This window comes from Gymnodraco acuticeps, unplaced genomic scaffold, assembly GCF_902827175.1.
Source record: "Gymnodraco acuticeps unplaced genomic scaffold, fGymAcu1.1, whole genome shotgun sequence".
In the NCBI taxonomy this organism is placed as follows: domain Eukaryota; kingdom Metazoa; phylum Chordata; class Actinopteri; order Perciformes; family Bathydraconidae; genus Gymnodraco; species Gymnodraco acuticeps.
The window spans coordinates 1910077-1933773 of NW_022990135.1; the positions used below are offsets into that span (position 1 = coordinate 1910077).

The 23697-nt window shown below is 43.8% G+C and overlaps 1 protein-coding gene and 1 long non-coding RNA gene across 5 annotated transcripts in view; one reads left to right on the forward strand and one right to left on the reverse strand.

The window, feature by feature from the left end:
* The window catches only part of LOC117546672, a 3146-nt gene extending 1549 nt beyond the window's left edge, over positions 1-1597 (forward strand). Inside the window, exon 2 of the long non-coding RNA XR_004569061.1 lies at positions 980-1597. This is a non-coding gene — a long non-coding RNA (uncharacterized LOC117546672). The remainder of the gene's footprint in view (positions 1-979) is intronic.
* LOC117546594 (aldehyde oxidase 1-like) lies at positions 1596-22258 on the reverse strand. 4 transcript variants are annotated; one of them, XM_034216862.1, is made up of 35 exons: positions 22175-22228; positions 21164-21221; positions 20874-20970; positions 20685-20793; positions 20326-20452; positions 20028-20089; positions 19790-19867; positions 18851-18931; positions 18558-18702; positions 18320-18412; positions 18043-18194; positions 9015-9108; positions 8822-8931; positions 8520-8704; positions 8220-8382; positions 8057-8134; positions 7795-7964; positions 7596-7722; positions 7235-7357; positions 6105-6201; positions 5860-5984; positions 5589-5722; positions 5352-5439; positions 5177-5263; positions 4808-4999; positions 4502-4729; positions 4298-4393; positions 3922-4050; positions 3708-3782; positions 3570-3622; positions 3386-3500; positions 3245-3310; positions 2872-3060; positions 2577-2744; positions 1852-1902 (listed from the first exon to the last, which is right to left on the reverse strand). In XM_034216862.1, the coding sequence occupies exons 1-35, from the start codon at positions 22226-22228 to the stop codon at positions 1852-1854; spliced, it is 3999 nt and encodes a 1332-aa protein (XP_034072753.1). The 4 variants fall into 4 exon arrangements, with proteins under 4 accessions (XP_034072752.1, XP_034072753.1, XP_034072754.1 ...); XM_034216861.1 differs by having other exon boundaries at positions 1596-1902; positions 4502-4999; XM_034216863.1 differs by lacking the exon at positions 20874-20970 and having other exon boundaries at positions 22175-22258.
* Between the last annotated feature and the right edge of the window lie 1439 nt (positions 22259-23697).

Consider the following 23697-nt stretch of genomic DNA (forward strand, 5'->3'; position numbering starts at 1 on the left):
GATTGTTATACAATTACCTGTACAAACATTTGTGTAGATTGCCTATTTCCCCTGCAGAATGTTATCTGATTAAATAATTAACGTGCACTGTGTTTGGCAGGCAAACGTCAGTCTTTTTCAGGTCATTTGAGGTTATGTTGCTGTGTGTTATGAGAACAAAAATGCCAATTTATGCCAAAATAATGATCTTAAGACATCAGTTATTATCAAATTACAGTTTATATCTTATCTCTACCCTAGAAAGAAAAACAGTAAGACCTGAGACATGTTTAAAATCTAAACGAATATAAAGTTTGTATATGCACAGATGCTTTCTTTACCTTCACTCCGTACATTATAAACAAACTGCTCATGTACATTTGTGATTATTTGTCCGCTCCTGTGGGAATTCGCCCTGAGAAATAATGATAATTAATCAAACAAACCTTGCAAATTTAGACCAATCACATAAAGGAAATGCTACTAAAATAAAATATGAATGACTCTTAATGTTCATAATAAACTATAGACTTCAGATTATTTATCACCATTGATGAACCAAAAAGAAAATGATATCGTTTCCAAACCGTGTTTTGCCGTACAAATCATTGAAATGTCTGGGAGTTTTCGCTTGAAGCTGTGCACGCTCCCGCGAGGTGCATGCATATCTCGGCATGACACCGTCCCATGGAAATAACAAATACATACTTCATATTCATTTTAAAATGTACAAGTATTATATCAACATTTTAATTTGATCAATTCAGCCAGTTTATTTTACAAATATTAAGTCACATCTATATCACTTGTTTTATATTATAGGGCCATTCTAGAAGTGCTTCTGTGTCCCTTTCTGATTTGTCTAGAGTCTAGACATAAAGCTATACAAAGTGGCGTGTATAAAAACTATAACCTAAAAACATAAAGCTGAAGTTTCAGCTGTCTTTACCAGGTAGGCTGATCTGTTTTAATTAGCAATAATTTACTTTTTTGATTAAAGGTTCTGAAGTACAGTATAAGAAAACAATACATGTGCAGACCCCAGGCAGTGCGGGTGGGAAAACATCACATCCTCCACCCTGACCCTCAACACCGGAGCCCCTCAAGGCTGCGTGCTCAGCCCTCGCCTCTACTCTCTGTTCACACATGACTGCGTGGCCACACACAGCTCCAACACCATTGTGAAGTTTGCTGACGACACGACCGTCATTGGCCAGATCACCGACTGCGACGAGACGGCGTACAGAGAGGAGGTCGAAAACCTGACATCTTGGTGCCAGGATAACAACCTCCATCTCAACGTCAGCAAAACCAAGGAGCTGGTTGTGGATTACAGGAAGCAGAAAAAAAAAAAGTATTTATCTATTTATATCCTATTCCGATAGCTTGCATATAGACTCTTATTGCACTATTTCACTTTTTTAAACAATTTTTCTTTTTGTATTACTATTTACTTGCACTATATTTTTCTGTTTATCTGTTTTTTGTGTTGCACTGTTGGAGAAGCCTGTGACACGAGATTTTCATCGGCATAATTACTCTGTAGCTATGTTCGTATGACTAAATAAATAACCTTGAACCTTGATACCACTGAATAAATAAAGAGGAAACACTGAGATCATTTGTTGATTTTAATATTGTGCTTAATTATGTATTCTTCTATTGAAATAGTGATACTGGAGGATGAGAGCAAGGGCAAACAATTAAATTGCAATAACAATGTAACAATACAAATTAGAAACATTTCATTGGTTGGTTCTAAAGAACAGAGAAGGTTTATAGATCATTGAGTATAACTGTGTTACTTCATTATTGTTTGTTGCATTCATGCACTGCTTTAGTATTCACATACAAAGATTGACAGGTTGAGTTTCAGATGTTTAAGGCCCATGGTGTGAAAGATCCTGGTTTGCTGGCTGGAATCTGGGAACAAAATAAAACACAAACCAACAAATATCACCACTGGAGAATGCTAAATGTAAAATCTCTGGAATTTGACACCATGGCAGAATAACATTTTGAAATCAAATGCACTCCGCTCTGCATCAACCAAACGGCTCGCTGCACCCTCGCTGCGAAGGGGACCCAAGTTCCCATCAGCAAAAACACGTGGGTTTGCTATCCTGGCTCCAAAATGGTGGAATGAGCTCCCCATTGAAATCAGGACAGCAGAAAGCTCACACACCTTCCGGCGCAGACTGAAAACTCATCTCTTTCGACTCCACTTCGAGCAATAGAACTATTAACAAAGCACTTATATACTAACAAAGGACTGGCTTACCTAAAGCCAGTTGAGTAGCACTTGAAATGTTTTTGCTCTATGAAACCTGATGTACTTATATGATTCTGTTTTCTTCAAGTTTGTATTTTGTTGGTCGAACGCACTTATTGTAAGTCGCTTTGGATAAAAGCGTCAGCTAAATGCAATGTAATGTAATGTAAAATAAAACCAATGACAGAATAGCAGACCTTAAATAAATACCTGCTATTGGAGAAATCACAGTAAATTAGGCAGGTACAATGTAAAACAAACACTTCAACTGATCTCAACCACTGCAGTTTCTCTGTAGAAACACCCATATTTCTACAGTTTTTACCTTCTGAGTCAACGGGGAGGCGCAGGCGAGGCAGATCCTCTCCGGAGTCGCAGGGCTGTTTAGAGAAAACGGGCCAAATAACCCGGAGTCAGAGCGAGCTGCAGACACGGCGTCTTTGATGGCGAAGAACGCAGTGCTGCCCAGGAAGAGGACAGGCTCTCCAATACCCTGCAGAACCAAACACCAGGAACATTTATTGTCTTATTAATTGACACACATCAGAGAAGCGAGAAAAAGTCAAGAAAAAACCACAGGACTATTATTTCTCGTCAACAATGCAAAATAAATATTGAACCTTTGAGGAGTAGATGGCGTGGGGGTTGTCGGAGTTCGACAGCAAGTAGACGTTGAAGTGAAGCGGCACGTCGCACACCCCCGGGATCTTATACTGAGACGGACCGCGAGTGTACAGGAGCCCGGCGGGGGAGAAATTCAGCTCCTCCAGAGTGAACAGACCCAGACCCTGCATGAAGGCTCCTTCAATCTGAGGAGAGAGGAGGCAGGAAAGGAAGGGAGGAAGAGACAAAAGATAAGATGTTAAACAGTAAAGAAAAAGGGGGAAATGGAGATAAAAATACAAATAAAAGAAACGAGTAAACTCGAGTAAACTCTGAAGAGCATCTGTTCCTAGTTATCCTAATTATGTTGCATTTAAATCAGCCACTCACTTGGCCGATGTCCATTGACGGGTTCACACTTTTCCCGATGTCCGCCACAATGTCTGTCCTTACCGTCTGCAGGATAAAAAGAACCAACGTTATTTATTTATTATGCAGATTCATCTCTTAAAAAATAAAACATGTCCTGACCCTGTAGTCTCCTGTGAGGCAGTCCAGCTCCACCTCACAGCAACACACTCCGAAGGTGAAGTAAGCGTACGGCTGCCCCTCCATCTTCTCCCAGTCCATGTACAGGTCCGGTCCTCTGAGGACAGGAATGTGTTACTGTCACTTCATAAATAAATATTAAATGATCATAAATGTGAAGTCCTACCTGTAGAATCCAGTAACTGATAAACTGATTTTATCCAAAAATGCTGCCATGACCTGAGAATAAATAAAAGAAAACAGAATCTGTGATAAAAATGCTTTAGTTATCTAATTCATGTTTTCCATTATTATGCAATTGTACCCAGCTCTCCCATGACCCTTTGGGGTTCTTCTTCCTGATTGGCTCCAGGCGCTGGTACAGAATCTGGCAGGCATCCTGAATAACAGAAAAATGTAAACAATACACGTAAATGATATGTAAAATAAACTACAACTTACAACTAAATCGTTTCATTTAAGAGACATTTATAAAAAAACAATATAAAACACTAAAACCAAACAGGAAGTGATGTTACCTTCACTGCCATGCCGTTGGCGTCTGTGCCGTAGGACGCACCTGATGGGGAGGTGTTGGGGACGGTGTTGGTGCTGGTCTCACTGATGTAGATCTTAGAGGCGGGGATGTGGAGCTCCCGACTCGCAACCTGACAGGAAACAGGGAACAGAACCGGAGAGGTAAGGGTCGATTCTGATTTTGTTCCTTTCTTTAACTTTAATCGACAGCATATGCAAATTCAGTTATATTTTCAAAATAAAACATTAGCTATTTACTAGCTTTAATTTCCTCTATAAATGCTCTCAGCATCAGGACCTTGTTTCTTGACTTATTTTGGGCTGGCAGATGTCACACATTTTGAGTCTTTTTCAGTCACACTGAAGAACTTCCTGTACCTGTTGCATCTTAGTGTGCAGCCCCTGACCCATCTCCGTCCCCCCGTGAGAGACCAGAACAGAGCCGTCTTTATAGATGTGCACCAAAGCTGCAGCCTTTACACACAAACAAGCACACAATCACCATCGCTGCATATTAAGAGATATACTGATATAAAGCATAATAAGCTGAACCTAACCATGCCTAAAAAAGACCAAACTGACCTGGTTTAGGAAGCTTTCTGAAAATGCGACCCCGAACTTAACGGGGACGATGGCCATGCCTCTCTTCCTCCAGTGGTGCTGTAGGTTGAACTCCTGCGCGGCGCTGCGGCGGGCGCTGAACTCACACTTCTCCTTACACTCCTGCCAGCAGCGCCGCAGGTTCTCCGGGCTGAACGCAAACTTGTAGTGAGTGATGGACGGACCCTCGTACATGTTCATCTCCCTGATCTGATACAGTATTTGAAAACAGGAATTAGTGATTGTACCACTGATGATTAATGCTAAGCATATTGATTGGATAATGACCTGGTCTGCAGGGCGTCCCAGTGCCATGGCCACGTCATTGATCATGTTCTCCAGGACCATGAGGGCCTGCGGCACGCCGAAGCCCCTGAAGGCGGTGTTGGAGGGCAGGTTGGTCCTGCAGGCGGCGGCGCGACCCCGCAGGTTGGGGAAGTTGTAGGCGTTGTCAAAGTGGAGCAGAATCTTCTCGACTATCTGCCAGAAGAAGAAGAAGAAGAAGAAGAAGAAGAAGAAGAAGAAGAAGAAGAAGAAGAAGAAGAAGAAGAAGAAGAAGAAGAAGAAGAAGAAGAAGAAGAAGAAGAAGAAGAAGAAGATCGAGGGTTACAGTTTGTCTGTTCATCTGGTAAATAAATATTAAAAGATTTTACGCACAAAGATAGATTCATCCACTGCGTTTCCAGCGTTCATGAAGTACTGGATATCTACCGCCATGATCCTCCCATCTTGCATGAAACCCACCTGAAATAAAATAACAATATTTTATCACTTTTCCTGAAAACCTTCACAATGTTCAATCCACCAACTTCTGGCAAGTGTTTTTTATTACTTTGTATTTGGCGAGGACAGGGTGGCGGCCTCCTGTGATCAACATGTCCTCTCCTCGCTCCAAAACACAGCGCACTGCTCGATTAGTCCTAAACAGAAACAGTCAAAGCAATTACCATAAATAAAAAAAAGAATTGAAGTCTACTCTGTTTCTCGTTTAATTTCAATACAGTAATTGGTTTTGAATAAAACAGACATTTTCTGATGCTGTGTGTTGTGGTTTTCCATTGTGACTTACTTCCACGCAGCCACAGACGTAATACAAGCCAGGATCGCGGTTTTGAAGACCTTCCCTCCGAAAGCTCCTCCGATCCGTTTGACGTGACATGTGACTCTGTTGGACGGGATGCCCAACGTCTCTGCTATAGCGTCCTGCACCCAGGAAAATGAGACAAATCCATCAAACCCCAGATATCTTTTGTAGGTGCCGTCATCAAGTGTTAATTGTTAACAGATTGGTAATAGAAATGTTTTGATGATCACTAATGGTCTAAAAATCATCTGTGTACCTGAGTAAATGACAGATACTGACTGGAGACGTAAACGTTGAACTCAGTCTCCTCTCCAACGGGAACTACCAGCATGCTTTGCGTCTCCATGTAGAAATGCTCCTGACCTCCCATCCTAAACTCTCCTGTGGAAACAATTAGCGAACACAGTGACGCGCAAACACTTTGGACAAATACAAAACCTGGTTCTGTTTGATTATGTTCAGATGTTAATAGAACTAATATGTTTCATCACAGACTCTTACCTTCATGAATCTGATCGACAGTTTTAAACGCTTCAGTCACATTTCCTCTCTCGATGCTCCTCAGAGGCTCGTAGAAAGATGACTTCTCAATGGCTTCCTGTCACAGGGAGTCACAATAAAAAATTATGGAAAAAAATGGATTGTGCGGAAAATTGATTAATGTATCTTCTAAGATTTTGAATCGATTTACAACTCCTTAGATTGTTTTTTTACAGCTACTACATTTTGTCTTAAAGGTCCCATGTCATGGCCATTTTTACTGATCATAATTCCATTGTTGAGGTATACTGAAATAGATTTAAATAGTGCAATTTTCCAAACTCACATTGGTTTCTCATACAGCATCTCTGTATAGTATGCATATTCACTGTGTCCTAAACGGCTTGTTGGAGCTCCTGCCCCCCCCTCCCTGTGAGCCCAGTGGCCGTCTGCGAGACAGTGAGACACAGCGAAACCCAGCCCGAAACCAGCCCGCAGCCTGGCTGGGAGTTTGTGTGTGTGCTCACACACAGACTCACAGCCTCGTCGCGTCCCATCGTCTCAGGGAGGAGAAATCGGCAGAGCTGCAGCTGAGAAAAGATAGAGTGTGTGTGTGTGTGTGTGTGTGTGTGTGTGTGTGTGTGTGTGTGTGTGTGTGTGTGTGTGTGTGTGTGTGTGTGTGTGTGTGTGTGAGGAGGATGTATATGGACCAATCCAGAGACTTAACGTAACGGCTCCGCGGACGTAACTTAACGGCTCCACGGATTGGTCCATTTGGACCAATGGGTCCATTTGGGTATGGGCACGTCACTGTACCCAGGAAGAAAACAATGGAAAAAGAGAAATCTCCAACAAGGCGTTCTGGGGCAGCATAGACAGGTCTTTTCTGTGTTAGAGTTGTACTCGCTACAGGGTGTACTTTGAGGGTTTGTGACTCTGCACACCGTTTACATGCATAAAAACCTTCATAACACACAAGGGGATGGGTAATAACCGGAAAAGCATGACATGGGACCTTTAACTATGCCTTTTTGTGTTTACATTATTGCAAGAAACTCCATAATTGTATACAAACTGTCGTGGTAAATCCACATAAAAAGCGCATCTCAGGTTGGATTTGTTATATGTCAGTAAATCAGGACTCCACTCACCTCTGTGGTGAAGATGGGCTCCGGCAGGTCTTCGTACCCGACCTTCACCGCGGCTGCTCCTCTTCTGGCGTGAGCTCTCGTATCAGCGAGCACCGCACACAACATCTGCCCCACGCACGACACCTGCACAGAAAAAGCACATTAATCAGTGTATAAACTAAATGAACCTTGAAATTCAAGTGTTTTCCCATAAATAAGTTGGAGTTCTGTTTGCTTTTTGAAGGATCTGCACAGTGTTATTAGTAAAGAGGGTGTAAGACTTGAGTGTAAATGATATGACATCAGTCAGTTTTCTAACTATCACTGTTTTCAATGTGTACACACACCATTAAAAAGAGGTGTGCACACGCTCACACTGTACCTCGCTCTCAGCAAGCAGCTCCTCTTCATACCCGCACATTTCACGGACTTTCTTCCCAGGAATGTCTTTGACTGTGATGACATCCACAACACCAGGAAGCTGCAGAGCCTCGCTCACATCCAGCCCTCTGTCGGATTAAAAGTTTAAAAACGATGCAGGAAATCAAAATTGTAGTCAGAGATCCTTACTTTTTCCTTACGTGATTCTAGCCTTGGCTCGAGAGCTGGTGACCAGAGCGAGGAACAGCTCCCCGTCTGTCGTCGGGATGTCGTCGCAGTAAACTGCCTCTCCTGTGGCCTGGCTGAGGGCGGAGCGGTGCATCATGGGACGCCCCACAGGGTCCTGCTCGCTCTGGCTCTTTGACACATGCTGAAGAACAAGCCGAAGAAGAAGTCAGGTCTACATATTAAAAGTGGTTTATCAAAACGTAAAATGATTTAGATTAACATTTATTTTCTCACCTGGAACTCCTGCAGGCTGGGTTGGATCTCTTTGGGGAGAGGCTGCATTTTCTCAGGAACCTCATCTGTAATCACATTCTGCACACAGAAACTCTAGTATACATATCTTACTGGTTTCTCGAGGGAATTAAAGCATGTTTTTTTGTATCATTCCTTGTCCTACCATGTCTCTGAGTCTCTGCAGGACCTCCAGGTTGAACTTGAAGAGGAAGCTGAGTGTCAGAGAGCGACGAAACTCCACTTTTCCTCCAGGAGCCGAAGGAGGGAGCACCAACTCCTCCAGGAGGACGTCATACGCCCGGCTCAGGGTCTCCTCGTCCCAACGCCTGAAGGAAACACGCTCTATAGTCATGCCTGGTCGTTTTATTGAATAAAGAAATCAAGGATGGCGGACTGATGACAAAAAGAAAGTGGGAAACAGAGGAAAGAAAATCCTGCTTATCTACTTCTAATAATCAAACACCTTGAGATGATAGCCTGGCAGGTTTTGGAGGCGCTAACAGTGGTGGGTCCCATCCCACCGTAGTAAATACTGACGTCTTGCACCACCCGGGACCCCTCGGAGAAGAACACCCTCATCCCGGTGGTCACCGTGGAGAAGCTGCTCTCCTTCCTCGGAGCCTGTCGGAAAGCTCGGACAAACTCCCCCTGCAGGAACACACAGAGGAGATCAGATTTAACCTTCTTATCAGCTGTTAAAAACAAACTACTTAATCCGTCTTAATACACTGAAAATGGGAGGACTCTTAGAAACGATATGTGTACCTTCCTGGAGAAGGGAATAAAGACAGAAAGCAGAATCTCTTCTGGTTTCAGGATGGTTTTCCCGAAGCTTACGAAGAAGTTTTGATCCAGAGGAACCTCTCGTCTTCCTCCTGGTAAAAAGGAGAAAAAGTGTCTGACATTAATCTTCATTTTTAGAAAGTTTGAACGGATCTTCTACCAGAAATGTACTCACCGTTAGAAATGACGCTCACTCTGCAGCTCCCAGCAGCTAAAACAGGGTTCAGGTCTGAGTTTGAGAACGCGCTCATGATGTTGCCTCCAAGAGACTAAACGTGTAAAAGCAAAAATAAAAACACTTCAGTCATTTCCATTTCTATAATTCTTCTTCATGCTTTTTTTCATTGTACTTGCTTTGTAGATACATCCTCTAAATCGAAGGGACTAATATTTCTCTGATACTAGATAATAGGGGTGTAACGGTATACGTACCCGTACCTCGGTACACGTGTGTACCGAAGTGTACCGAACGAATATAACGTTAAACGTAAAAAATTGAGAACGTGAACAACTTCTTGGAAGTAATCTCAGGTGCTGCGTCGCAGGATGACGGACAAAGACAGGTGGACCGAACCAAAGCTGTCGGCATTGTTCAACTAAAATTGGTTACGCGGCTGGCAATACATCAAACTTGCACACTCATTTGAAAAGGCACCACCCGAACGTGAATATCACCGGTACCAAAAGAAAAAAGACTGAAGTGCAAACCCAACTCCCGCTAGCATTTAAGCCTCCACCACTCGCAGAGAGTTCAGACCGAGCCAAAGCTATTACAAACGCCAAATATCCTTATGTTGCCATGTTAGCAAAGCGCTACCTGGCTGTATCTGCTACCTCTGTCCCTAGCGCAGTGGTTCTCAAACTTTTTCTGTCAGGCCCCCCCTTTGGAGAAAAAAAAAAGTCGGGCCCCCCCAACACAATAGTCAGGCTCAGTGGCGGCGCCAGAGATTTCTTTTGGGGGTGCTGTGGGGTAGCTTGACGTTTCATAGAGGGTGCTCAAACATTTAGGGTTTCCCATTAATGTACCGGGCGCTGCAGTGGAATTTTCTACTGCAACAATCCCCAAGCATATACACAATGTACCCGCGACTGTTACAATGAAGGCTCGATAATCAGCTCACGGCATATAGGTGTAAGCAGGGGTCAAGTGCTATTTTTACAGGTGGTGTGTGGACCTCACATAGAGGGGTCCGGGGGCAAGCTCCCCCGGGAAGATTTATTTTTAAATATTGAAGTTAAAAGCATCAATCTGGTGCACTTTGAGGGCAAAATGAATAGATCTATGGATACATCTCTCAACACCCATTTGAAATTTACTTTTTCTTTATGGATATTTTACAAATCACCCTTTTAAACTTTATTATTTTTTTTACTGTCATATAGTATTTCATACCTGTTTTTCATTTATTCTCTTATTTTTGTATAACTATAATGATCATATAAACGTGTGTCTCGGAAATAATTGTTTACATTAATGGTGACCAAAACATTTGAGACCCTCTGAGATAACACTGAGAGAGTCCTTTAGCTCATTGAGTCTCTCAGTCTGACAGGAGAGGACTCTCCTCCACTTTGTTGTTGAAAAAACTTATATCCGTTAGCGTAGCTCGCTAGCACCAGAAGCTAACAACAACGATCTCCAGTACCGGTGCGCTCTCTCTCTCTCACTCGCACACACAAAATGGCTCGTTCCGCACACACACAGAGTCGAACTTTAATGAAACAAAGAGACCCAGACGTAATAGTACTGTATCATATTATTTTCGAATCAATAATTTTTCAAATTATGATTTTTTTTTTTTTATCTTTTTTTTTTTTTTATAACCATTTTTCCTCCTGGCCTCTCGTTACCTAGTTACCTTTAAGATTTGTTGTAGGTATGCCCAGGTTTGAACAGTGGTTCAATTTACCCCCTGACCTGGATCAACTTACACTACACTGGGGCAAGTTGAGTCACAAGACTTTTTTTTTTTAAGAAGTAATATTTTCACTGCCCTTGATAAAATATTAATTATTATCATTACCATTGATAGGAGACATCCTGAATTATAGGTGTGTGTTTTCATTTTTACTATGTGTCATTTCTCCTTGCTTAGAGGACAGCATAACAAAAAAATGGCTCAATTTACCCCACTCTCCCCTATCTTTGTTTATTATAACATTTTTCTGCGTGTCAAAATGAAAGACAACCCACACACCTATCAATCATCAAACCGTGGGGTCTTAATTCATTACGTGTTGATTTCTATCAACGGGGGAGTACTTCAGGAAAGTCGACGGGGGGGGGGGGGGCTAGTGGAGTACTTCGTGACCACAGAGTGTGAACGTTGTGATCAGCTGTTTTAGCGCAGTTCTCCAGTGAAGGGGGGGGGGGGGAGTCTCCCTCCGCAGCCGGTTGGCGTAGTTTTGGCACAATTCCGTTGTACAGACCGACGTTAACAGCAGCCCTGTCTGTGCACACGGAGACCGACTCTGTCGTCCGGTGCACAGACTTCTGGAAAAGCTTCACAAGTACGTCGGTACGCAAATGCGCTTTGTGACACAAGTGACGGTACGCATTTCAGATTACGCACATAACCTGCGTACCAGTTATGTGCACCCCTGTACTACAGCAAAAGTATTCTCCGTCGGGACTTCCTGCAACAACACCACGCCGTTATCAAAGATGTTCTATTGAGAAGACGATCACTACGTGACAAAAGTTTTCAAAACCGTGGCTACTGAAATCAATCTTACTAACTGCTGTCTGTGCAATTTACTCCGCGCGAGTTGGCAGACTTTATTTTGCTTACTTTAACATCATTTTTCATGGTGGTGCTAAGCCATTTCTTGGTATGGGTGTAGCCTACCCCAGCCATACCCTGGAGCTGCCACTGGTGGCACGTATGGGGCGGGCCATTCTGCACATGCGTTAAATGCGTTAAATATTTTAACGCAATTAATTCCAAAAATTAATTACCGCCGTTAACGCGATAATTTTGACAGCACTATTAAAACCCCAAAACTAATAGTTTATGTTTTTTGAGTACTAATTAGGGCTGTCACGATACCAACATTTTGGTTTCGATACCAAGTCAAGAATTGCGATTCCGATTATTTTTCGATACTTTTCTTAAAAAAAGGGAAACAGTCTTAAATGTAATTATTGTGCTTTATTTCACACCAGAACATAACACACACTTTTAAACAATAAGAACAATAAACAAAATAAATGACAATAATTCATATTAAAGGTGGGGTAGGTAAGTTTCAGAAACCGGCTCGAGTGCACTAAAATTTGAAAGTACACAGTCGAAAAGAATCCGCCCCTTTCTTCAGACTTCCTTACAGAGCACCTCCTCCAACACACATGAACGCGCACATGACGTCAGCAGACTGGTGAAAGTGGCCGCCTGTTACTGGCGAGTCATTGAAGTACTGCTGCAATGCACGCCGAATGACGGCACGAGATACATTTGTGCGTGCACGAGATGGAAGGCTGACAGACAGGGCGGCAATCCAATCCGTTTAGCCGGCCCGGCTCAACGGATTGGTCGTGCTTTTTACAGTATTACGGCTTCCACAGATGAAATTTTTTTATGGATTTTTTGTCAAAGCACTTAAGATATTCATTGCTATCGGGATGTTAAGAGCATTCCATGGAATATAACAAAAAGTGTATCTCGAGCCGGTTTCTGAAACTTACCTACCCCACCTTTAAATAAAATTAAGCATCATCTCAAACAACTTTTTTGTTTTATACATTTTTTATTTTTTTATATTTTATTAACATGTACAGTAATATAAATAATTATTGACAAAATGTATATTGCAGATGTTAGCCACATTGGTAAGTTAGCTAAAAAGATAGCCATATTAGACGGTTATCATTGCCATTAATTGCCTCGTCAAACTACGAAAACGTTCGTTTGTCAAAAAATAAATTACACTTATTTGACTTAGATTTGAGGGCATGGGCTTGAGCATGATGTAATTATGTTATCTATCAGAGGGGTTCCCAACCCCCGGTCCGCGGACCGGACCGGGGGTCCGACCGGTCCGCAAAATAGCTGTGAGTTTATCGTAATATTTGGAGAATTATAAATATATAAAAATATTTTATCATAATATTTTTTTCAAAAAGTGCTTAATGTTCGCAGTGTGTTACGCACAGTGTGTGCGTAGATGCAGCGGACAGACAGGTCTCAGTTGGTTTGGTGTCCTCTGCTTACTTTCAATACTTGTAAATAAAACTTTTGGCCCGTAATTTATTGTCCTCATTGTAGCGACCAGAGAGGGGGGGGGATATATCCAGTCTCTGATAGTGTTACTTTATTATGAGAGTGCTCTGTTTGATTCTGAAATTGTATATATTTATATAAATATATATGTGTGTGTGTGTGTCCGCATCTGTAGCCTGTTATTGTATCATTATCACTGTGAATGAATCAAAGTAAATATATAAGTGGTCATGAACACATCTGTCCATCAGACAGAGGGCTGCTGTGCCTCCCGTCATCATTAATGGACGTCTCTTTAAAATGACCGCTCAGAGGAGAGGAGTTCTCATTTCTCTGACCGCCTGCTGCTTCCCCTCCTCTCTCCTCGGCTCGCATCTCCTGTGGGCGGGACTAAGTCTCGAGGATAGGAGTCGAGGAGGGGAGTCGAGGAGGGGAGTTAGAGAAATGAGAAAGGGCCCTGGTCTCAGCCTCTTGTGCGCACGAGAAAGTTACCGGTGCGCCAAGTAGGAAGAGGAGCGCACAGGAGACAACCGTTTAATTGTAGACTGTTATGTTTATGTGGGGAAATGGCAGTGCATACATTATTTGAGATATATTTCAAACTCGGACTTCATTTTAAGGACATGTCGGCCAGGGGTGTAGAGCTATGTTTATTTTATTAGATTTTCTTTTTAATGACTGATTTTAAATGCCATTTTCTTAATGTCTTTCATTTTTTTGTAAAGCACTTTGAATTGCCTTGTGTTGAAAAGTGCTATATAAATAAACTTGCCTTGCCTTTGTTTAAGCACCGGATTGGCAAACCAGTCTGCCTTGATCTATGAATTCATGTCCGGGACTCTCACGGTATCTGCTGCCCGCAGCTGTTTATAGAAGGAAAACCTCCTTCACTTCATGAAATGGCTGCAGGCAGCATCTGAGAAGTGCAGCACCAGCGCGCCGAGAGCTGTGCCTTTTTACGCACCGCCTTCGCTGTGTTTACCTTCATCAGAACAGCGAGTGACTGCAGGCTGCTACGTGTTAACCACACACATCTCTACACACATCGAACTGCCCGATTACTCCCCCTTTTATTAGTTTTATGAAGGAGATGTCCGGTCACCAAGGCGCATAGTGTGTGTGTGTGTGTGTGTGTGTGTGTGTGTGTGTGTGTGTTTGTCCGACACCGGCATTTGTTTTCAAATGACCATGAACAGTAATTTACACACATCTGGCTAACTCCATAGGAAGCCTATATGCTGGTGTTCCCAAAACATCCATCCATCCATCTTCTCCCGCTTATCCGTGGTCGGGTCGCGGGGGTAGCAGTTCCAGCAGAGAGCCCCAAACTTTCTTTTCCCTGGCGACATCAACCAGCTCTGACTGGGGGATCCCAAGGCGCTCCCAGGCCAGCGAAGAGATATAATCCCTCCACCTGGTCCTAGGTCTACCCCTTGGTCTCTTCCCAGCTGGACGTTCCTGGAACACCTCCCTAGGGAGGCGCCCAGGTGGCATCCTAACTAGGTGCCCGAACCACCTCAACTGGCTCCTTTCGACGCGAAGGAGGAGCGGCTCAACTCCGAGCGGCTCAACTCCGAGTCCCTCCCTGATGACCGAACTTCTCACCTTATCCCTAAGGGAGACACCAGCCACCCTGCGGAGAAAACCCATCTCGGCCGCTTGTATCCGCGATCTCGTTCTTTCGGTCATGACCCATCCTTCATGACCATAGGTGAGGGTAGGAACGAAAATGGCCCGGTAGACAGAGAGCTTTGCCTTCTGGCTCAGCTCCCTTTTCGTCACAACGGTGCGGTAAAGCGACTGCAGTACCGCTCCCGCTGCTCCGATTCTCCGGCCCATCTCACGCTCCATTGTTCCCTCACTCGAGAACAAGACCCCGAGATACTTGAACTCCTTCACTTGGGGTAAGGACTCATTCCCTACTTGGAGTGGACAGTCCATCGGTTTCCTGCTGAGAACCATGGCCTCAGATTTGGAGGTGCTGATCCTCATCCCAGCCGCTTCACACTCGGTTGCAAACCGATCCAGTGAGTGCTGAAGGTCGCAGACCGATGAAGCCATTAGAACCACATCATCTGCAAAAAGCAGTGGTGCAATCCTTAGTCCACCGAACTGCCACCAGGAGGTTCGAGGGTTACCGCCCCTTGAGGCACCTAGGACCTTGAGACCACAGCTCCCCGCCGCGGCTTCGGCAATAGAGGCTTTGAACACCGACCACTCTGGTTCAATGTCCCCAACCTCCACAGGAATGCCCGAAAAGCTCCACCGGAGGTGTGAGTTGAAGGCCTCCTGAACTTGGGCCTCCTCCAGACGTTCCCAGTTCACCCGAACTACACGTTTGGGCTTACCAGGTCTATCCAGAGGCTTCCCCCGCCACTCGACCCAACTCACCACCAGATGGTGATCAGTTGACAACTCCGTTGTACATACGGCCTCAGGTCCGATGATACGATAACGAAATCGATCATGGACCTTCTGCCTAGGGTGCTCTGGTACCACGTACACTTATGAGCATCCTTATGTTGGAACATGGTGTTTGTTATGGCCAATCCATGACTAGCACAGAAGTCCAGTAACAAACCACCACTCCGGTTCAGATCAGGGGGGCCGTTCCTCCCAATCACGCCCCTCCAAGTGTCTCCATCATTGCCCACATGTGCGTTGAAGTCTCCCAGCAAGATTAAAGAGTCCCCTTCAGGAGCCCCATACAGGACTCTTTCCAGGGTCTCCAAGAAGGCCGTATATTCTGAACTGCTGTTGGGTGCATAAGCACACACAACAGTCAGAGTTTTCCCCCCCATAACCCGCAGGCGTAGGGAGGCGACCCTCTCGTCCACTGGGGTAAACTCCAACAAGAAGCACCTAACCGGGGACTTGTGAGTATCCCCACACCCGCCCAGCGCCTCACACCTTGAGCAACTCCGGAGAAGAATAGAGTCCAACCCCTATCCAGAAGTAAGGTTCCAGAGCCGACGCTGTGCGTAGAGGCGAGCCCAACCAGATCCAATTGGTAACGCTCCACCTCCCGCACAAGCTCCGGCTCCTTCCCCCCCAGAGAGGTGATGTTCCACATCCCCAAAGCCAGCTTCTGTCGCCCGGGTCTGGTCCGTCGAGACCCTCCGCTTTCACTGCCACCCTTCTGGCAGCGCACCCGACCCCATCGCTGTTTCCCGTAGGTGGTGGGCCCGCGGGACGGAGAAGCGGAGGTGTTTGCCCACGTTGCCTTTTCGGGCTGGGCCCGGCCGGGCTCCGTGGCAAGCCCGGCCACCAGACGCTCGCCGACGAGTCCTCCTTCTGGGCCTGGCTCCAGAAGGGGACCCCGGGCTTCCTCCGGGCCGGGTATCCTCACAAAACAAATTAGTTTAATCTCGATGTAGTGCTAAATGCTGTCGGACGTGCACCGGAACGAACGTCACTATCATAATATCTTCTGAAAACAAATGCCAGTGTCTCTCACACACACACACACACACACACACACACACACACAACCACACACCACACAAACACATCACACACCACACACACACCACACACACACACCACACACACACACACACACACACACACACACACACACACCACAACACACACACACACACACACACACACCACACACACACACACACAACCACACACACACACACCAACACCACACACACACACACACACACACACACACACACACACACACACCACACACACACACACCACACCACACACACACACACACACACACAAACACACACACACACACACACACACACACACACACACACACACACCCTTCATAATGCGCCTTCACCTTCGTTTTCCCATCACTGGATTATCCGTAATCATACAAACAAAACCAAAAACGTTGATTTAACTGTTTTCCCGTTTTGGTTTTTTAAAAACTGAATAACGTTGGTTTTTTTGGTTTTCCGTTTTTCCGGACACCGCACCGGTTCTTTTGTAAACGTGTTTGTAATATGTTTGGATGCATTGTTCTATTATTTGTTCAGGCTGTTTACATACAATTAGCCTCCGTTGCTACCTGCTGGTGAGTAAATATTAAAATCAGTTAAAATTGACAACCGGTCAGCGATTTTTTTTTTAATGTAGCCTATCTGCTGGTCCTTGGCACAATAAAGGTTGGGAACCCCTGATCTATCACATTCGCTAACCTGTCTGTCTTTAAAGTCTTTAAACAGCTCTGGATGCCGGTCGGCGGGTGCTTAGCCAAGTTTGATGTGTTGGCTCCCTTGGTTTGCAGGGATCTAAAACATTTCTCACAGACAGGCCTCGTGGTGTCCGTAGGCTTGCCCTCACTGTCAGAGATATAGCTCAAATACTTCCAAATTTCGCTTCTGGCGTCTTTTTTGTCAACAAGCCGAGGCGCAGCGGCAGTTGCACTCCCACTTGCAGCCATGCTTCTCGTTTTCTCACATGCTCTGGCAGCTAGCGCGTGGCCGAGTGCACGAGAGAGGGGAGGGACTTAGAACGTGCTTGAGAGGGGAGGGACTGCAGGCACGGCTGCAGTGCAGGGAATGGAAGCAGAGCGCTGAACACACACAGCTCTTATTAAAAAGGCGCTTTCTCACCGGAGTACTTTTCCCCGTCATTCTTAAAGTACCGATACTAATGAAATGGAGGAATCGTACCGTTTTTAACGGCAGGGTATCGCGGTACCTTTCAAGTATCGGTACACCGTGCAACACTAGTACTAATACAGTAAAGTTCAAATACAGATTATTTCAGTTAATCAAAATGCTGCACCTTAATGTTTATTTTATTATATTTTGTATTTATTTGAGTGAATACATTATTCACAGTTTAATAATAATTTAAAAAAAACAAAAAATATGTTATGTTTTGTGATAATTTTTTCTACCGAAAACGTACCGAACCGAACCGTGACCTAAAAACCGAGGTACGTAGCGAACCGAAATGTTTGTGAACCGTTACACCCCTACTAGATAATAAATGAGTAAAGTCTTTTACAGCAACGTTACGGATCTGCTGGCTTCCCAAGTTCCCCAGCTGTTGGATCAGAGCTCTGAACAGCTCAGTTTTCTCCTGTGGACTCTGAAGCAGCAGCTTCTCCAGAAGAGACTGAAGCTCAGAGAGACTGCAGCCCGCCCCCACCCAAACACCTGAAAAGTTGTGGAGAGGAGTTTAGAAAAAAAACTCTGTTTGTACTTTATACTCTGCACTGGCAGGCAGAATTATTATCTGTACGATAATTATTTACAAATATAAATTGTAAATGTGTTTTTACCTTGTGGAGTCTGAGTGACCTCAAACAGCTCCATCACTCTGGTTGGAGAGATTATCAGCGGGTGCACGGTGCCTTTAAACTTTATATCTGGACCTTTAACAGGAATCAGAGTGGAGGTCAACTTGGACAGTAATGACTCACTATATCATGCCTACTTACTTATGACTGTTTTTTACTTGTGATAAACTGTCAAAGGAACAGCTGCAGAAAGTCTGAATTAACCTAAAATCAATCTGACCTATGTTTGTGTTCCCCATCACCAGAGGAGCTGCAGGGTTTCTGGTCTTCAGCTGCAGCAGCTCTTGCAGGGAGGAGGGGGACACCCAGCGCATCCTCTCCCCCTGGAAGGTGAGTGTCTGTGGGCTCGCACTCTCTGACATCAGCTGTGGAGAAAGTTGCATTTTAATACTGCAGCTTTATGGGAACAGTATTGGATAAACTCGACCTGGAATGACCCTCTCTGAGTAAACACTCTGAGCAGTGTGTTACATTTTAACTTCTTGTTGCTTGAAAAAAGATCTCATGACTTACGATCAGTTCAGGAGGGAAGATAAGCTCCTGGGTCGGGTCCAGAGGAAGAAACTCCTCCTTGTTGAACAACCGTGGCTTTTCCTGCAGAACATTGAGAGAGGAGGAAAACTAGCACTTAATGTGATACATGGGACACCATGGCAAGATCAGTAACGGCCCCTACACACGGCGGCGTGCGTTACCGCTTGGCGGTGGGCGTGTCTGAAGCTTGGGGATTTTTTACGAACAACGCGACCAACAACCAATCACATGAATGTCCCGCCCCGGACATACAAAGCAAAGCATTCACGCTACATCCATGCTGGCTAAATATACTGTCTATGCTTGCTAGCTGTCCATTCAAACGAAGTTCACTGGATATAAACTCCCCAAAAAGGTGAAAACCTACCAGTGTCACCCACTGTCTCTGCCACCTCCCCCCATGCCTGGCTCCTCCGGTTTGTATCCCTGTATGTAAAGAGGGACTGGTCATATAGTACCGCCACGATCTTTTTCTCCTCCATTTTTTAACATATGGGAAATAACTGCGGTCTGGCTCTCCCAACATACACGCGGTTTGATTGGCTAGCGCTTGTAATGTCAGATTTGCATACGCGGGATTTGATTGGCTGCAAAAGTAGAATATTGCTCTACTTTTGCAGCGAGCACCGCGAGAGAAGCTACGCTTTGCTCCCACAATGCAGTTCGGCGAATCGTGACGTCACCCCGTTCAAAGTGAATGGGCAGAAGCGTTGAAGAGGCAACGCACGCCGCCGTGTGTAGGATCCGTCACTGAATGTTTTTCCTTCCTCTGCTCCTCTTGTTTGTTTGTTGGTTATTCATTTATTTTTAAATGTTTTTGCTCCGTACCATTATTTGTTTTTTAAATGCTTAAAAAAAGGGAAATAGAAAAAAGACAAATAACTAAAAAGCAAGACATTTCTTTTTACTTAAACTTACACGCTCTGCTTCATCATCATTTTTGTCTCCATTGAGGCAACAGTCTCCGGCTCCATTAGCTTGACAGCAGTTTTCTTCCTGTTGGTTTTAGTTGGAGTAAAATTAATCCTTAATGTTTTTCCTTGTGTTTGCTAGTCCATGCCTGGTGACATTAACCAGTTCTGCAGACACATTAAGTTACAGTGTTGCAAAAACAGAATGATATAACTTGTATTCCCTGCAGAGCGGAGCTTTGTACCTGACAGAAAGTCCTGCAGCCGTCGATAATGGGCCGATATCCAGTACAGCGACACAGATTTCCTGGAAAAACAAAACACAGAATAAGGAGGCATGACAGATTTGTGAGACTTCATTCATAATCACTTGGTGTTTTCACATGAATATAAAAATAACTGGATTCATGGGAAAGGCACGACTGCACCAATTTCTAAAATCACAAATCAAAACTCACATTTTCAGATGTAATTCTTGTTGTGTGTTGTATTTTTAAAGGTGCATTATATATGCCTATTATGAATCAAATCCAGCAGACAGACCGGCAAGGTGCTGTGTGATGTCCTCCATGCTGGGCTGGGGTTTGTTCCTCAGCAGGGTGTACATCGACATCACCATCCCCGGGGTGCAGAAACCGCACTGAGAGCCGTGAGCCTTCGCTATCCGCTCCTAAAAAAGCACAGCATCAAAAAGAAAATCTTTAACTCATACATTTGTTCCTTGACGAAGGTGTGTTTTGCATTAAAAGGGAAGTGTGTTTGGGGCTGTACATCCAAAGGCATTTACAGTTGCTGTAACATTCATGCACGTAACTTTGGGAAATGGAGGAAGCAAATTATCGCTCTCTTCCCCCTCAGCACTTAATGCTGAGGTGCTCATGAGCAAGGCGTCCCTCACTGACCTGCACTGGGTGGATGCGGCTCTTGGTGCTGCCGACCCCCTCCACGGTGGTGATGGCGGCTCCCTGCAGCGAGCAGAGCGGCAGCAGGCAGGCGTTCGCTGAGAAATGCCTGAAAGTAAGGTGAAGGGAAACTGTGTGTTCTGCAGAAAATATACTCCAGTGGTCCTCCATTGTTATCAGAAAGGATACATGATGGTTTTGGTGGCAGGTTGGTAGCGGGACACCATGACGGTGCACGCCCCGCAGCCTCCCCCCCCGCAGCCAGACTTAGTTCCCGTTAACCTCACTGCAGCCAGCGTCAAGGGAAATAACCAAGATGCAAGCACACTTAATAAAAAAATGTTTTTAAAGTAGGGGAACATATAAAAAGTAGTGTAGTTGCAGCCAGTAATATAAATGAATTTCAGAAGCCTGTGTATTGCACATTTCATTGTTAAATACAGTCTGTATTTAGTGTGTGTGTTTGGTCTGAAGGATACGCTTCTCTCTGAGGAAGGACAGCAGCATGGTCTCAGGGTCAGCATTCTTCTCTGTTACCTGTTTAACACAAGTTAAATATTTCTCTTATTAAACTTACTTTGCATCCAAAGAAAATATCACACATGCATTCAATAGTTGCAAACCAAATCCCACCTTGACAGAAAACTGAATACAGTTGAGACACAACATATTTTCTCTGTCATTAAGTCAAAAAAAGAACAACATTGAGAAACATGCTCAATGTCCAGAGCTTAAAGTATTGCAACGATGTCTACATAATCAATAGATACACATACATTTCTATTGATACGTTTGTTTTAAACGCTTTCTTAAATTATGCTTCTTATACCAATATCATTTCCCTATCTAAAATCAATTAATTACATCTAATGATTAGATTAGATTATAATCTATCTAATCTCAATGAATTCTGATATTCTGCACTTTCTATTATATTGTATTCTATTTTATTGACCTGTACTCTGTCTGTACTATGTTATCTGTTGTATTGTGTTGCACTGTTGGAGGAGCCTGTGACCTAAGAATCTCATTGTCCTAACTACACTGTAGCAATAAAGACAATAAAAGCCTTGAACCTTAAATCTAATGTAATATTTTGCAATCTCATATTAACTTTATTCCGGTTTTTGTATTTCTCAGAAAATATAACAAAAAGTAGTTTAGGGTCGTCAGATATAAGTATTTCTTCATACAATGTTACAGTTGTGTGATGCTAAAACTGTTGTTCTGGAGCTTTTATTTTTTTAACCCATTTCCGTCCCAGATTCTGAGGGGTCACCGTTTGCAGTTCATGACTTAAAAACTACTTTTAGTTCAATTTAAGCGTGTATTCTAATTCTCTAAATCCCTCACACTGTTTTATGAGTCAAAAATACAACTTTTAACATTCGTGCAAACTAATTTGCAGCATTTGTGACAGACTTTAGCTGAAAAAATTACTGGCTAACAGCTAAAACTAAAACATGGTTATTTATTTATTAAATGCGTACCTTTTCCCCGTTGATAAAAAAGCACAACATATCTCCCTCTTTCTCTGCAGACATCTTCCAAGTGCAAGACACGACTTTGTCAACACTAGATAAAGTCAGCGTGAATAAAACAGAACTTCTGGCTGTCGGAAGTTTCAAAATAAAACCAACGAAACTGGGAAATACATTGATTTTTGTCCAGCATTTTCAAATAATACTGTACGACCAGTGCTTGAATTGGAATGAAAAAGGTGCCAGTACTCTAAAATCAGCAACTTTTTCAAGTCAATTTTATATATACAACTATAATGCTGGTGGGTTTGTCTCTTTACTACTGTATATTTTAGAAAGGTTCACTGTACTTAACATTTTTTATGATAGGCAGCGGATATGGCTAAAGCTCAGTAAGGTCAATATTAACTGAAAATATAGCAATCAAAGTCTAGATCTTCTGCTGAAGACACATGAAGCAGAGACCTTTCAGGTGAGAGCCCCTCTGGTGGTGTTCAACATTAATGACAAGGAAACAAAGCTCTGGTCAGAAGCATTTTTTATAAAAAGCTTTAACAAAATTAAGTATTTCTGTACATTTTGAATGCAATCTAACTTTCCAACTCAGAAAACGAAAAACGAAAAAGTGCCAAAAGTCTTCTCACATGGCTGAGCTGCTTTGCAATATACTTCACCACTGAAGAATACAAATATGTATAAAGTAAACTATGATGCAATCTAACTTTCCAACTCAGAAAAATGATAAAGAGGATGAACAAAGAACATGTAAAAACAAATGCAAAATTTGCACAATCTAAAATGAGAAACTGTAACTGCAAGTAACAAAGTCTGAGCCATGGTAAAGAGTTACATTGAACACCAAGCTGATCAGATAACTCCCTGGTTGGTCTGAAGTCCTTCTATCTCCAGGATCTGTACAAATCGGCACATTATGCCAAAAGTCTTCTCACTGGGTGAGCTGCTTTGCAATATACTTCACATTGTTAGAAAAGGCTCCAGAAGGCCTTGGGGACATCAGTATCAGGGGCTGGAGCTGGACAGGCTCTTTCATCAGCACTTCTCCTTCCCTTTGCCAGCCAAGACCTCACATACTGTTCCGGATTGAACTGTCCTAGTGATGGTCCATTACATTTAATGAAAACCAGGCTGGACAGTCAGCTGACAGAGAGAGCATTCCTTTTTGCAGTAAGGATATCGTTCATGCAGCTGAATGCCCGCTCACACTCACTAGTGGAGACAGCGATGGTTCGGACTGCTTTCAGTAGACGCTCCATGGCAGCAGGTGTACGGGATGCCCTGGTTTCCTTGTATTCGCGAAAGCCCTGAACAGTCTCTCTTCTGTCCACTTTCAGCACTTCGCACAAACGTAGCACCTCTACGTCCCCATACTGTACGTCTAACTCCTCTTCAGGCCAACTTCCAGGATGGATAACTTTCATGTCCTGGATTAGCTGATTGTCCCGGGCCTCCCGGCCATGTAATGGGATTTCTCTTGTGCTGACATGAGAGGAGGTTGTGGAAGTCATTCTGTG

What these genes read in the sequence shown, in the direction of transcription:
- LOC117546594 (XM_034216861.1), bottom strand. Translation starts at nt 22,228, where the DNA reads ATGTCTGCAGAGAAAGAGGGAGATATGTTGTGCTTTTTTATCAACGGG. An exon ending in GGTCACTCAGACTCCACAAG is followed by an intron (nt 18,195 to 18,319) that starts GTAAAAACACAT and finishes ACAACTTTTCAG; the next exon opens with GTGTTTGGGTGGGGGCGGGC. An exon ending in TGCCAGGCTATCATCTCAAG is followed by an intron (nt 8,383 to 8,519) that starts GTGTTTGATTAT and finishes TGTTTCCTTCAG; the next exon opens with GCGTTGGGACGAGGAGACCC.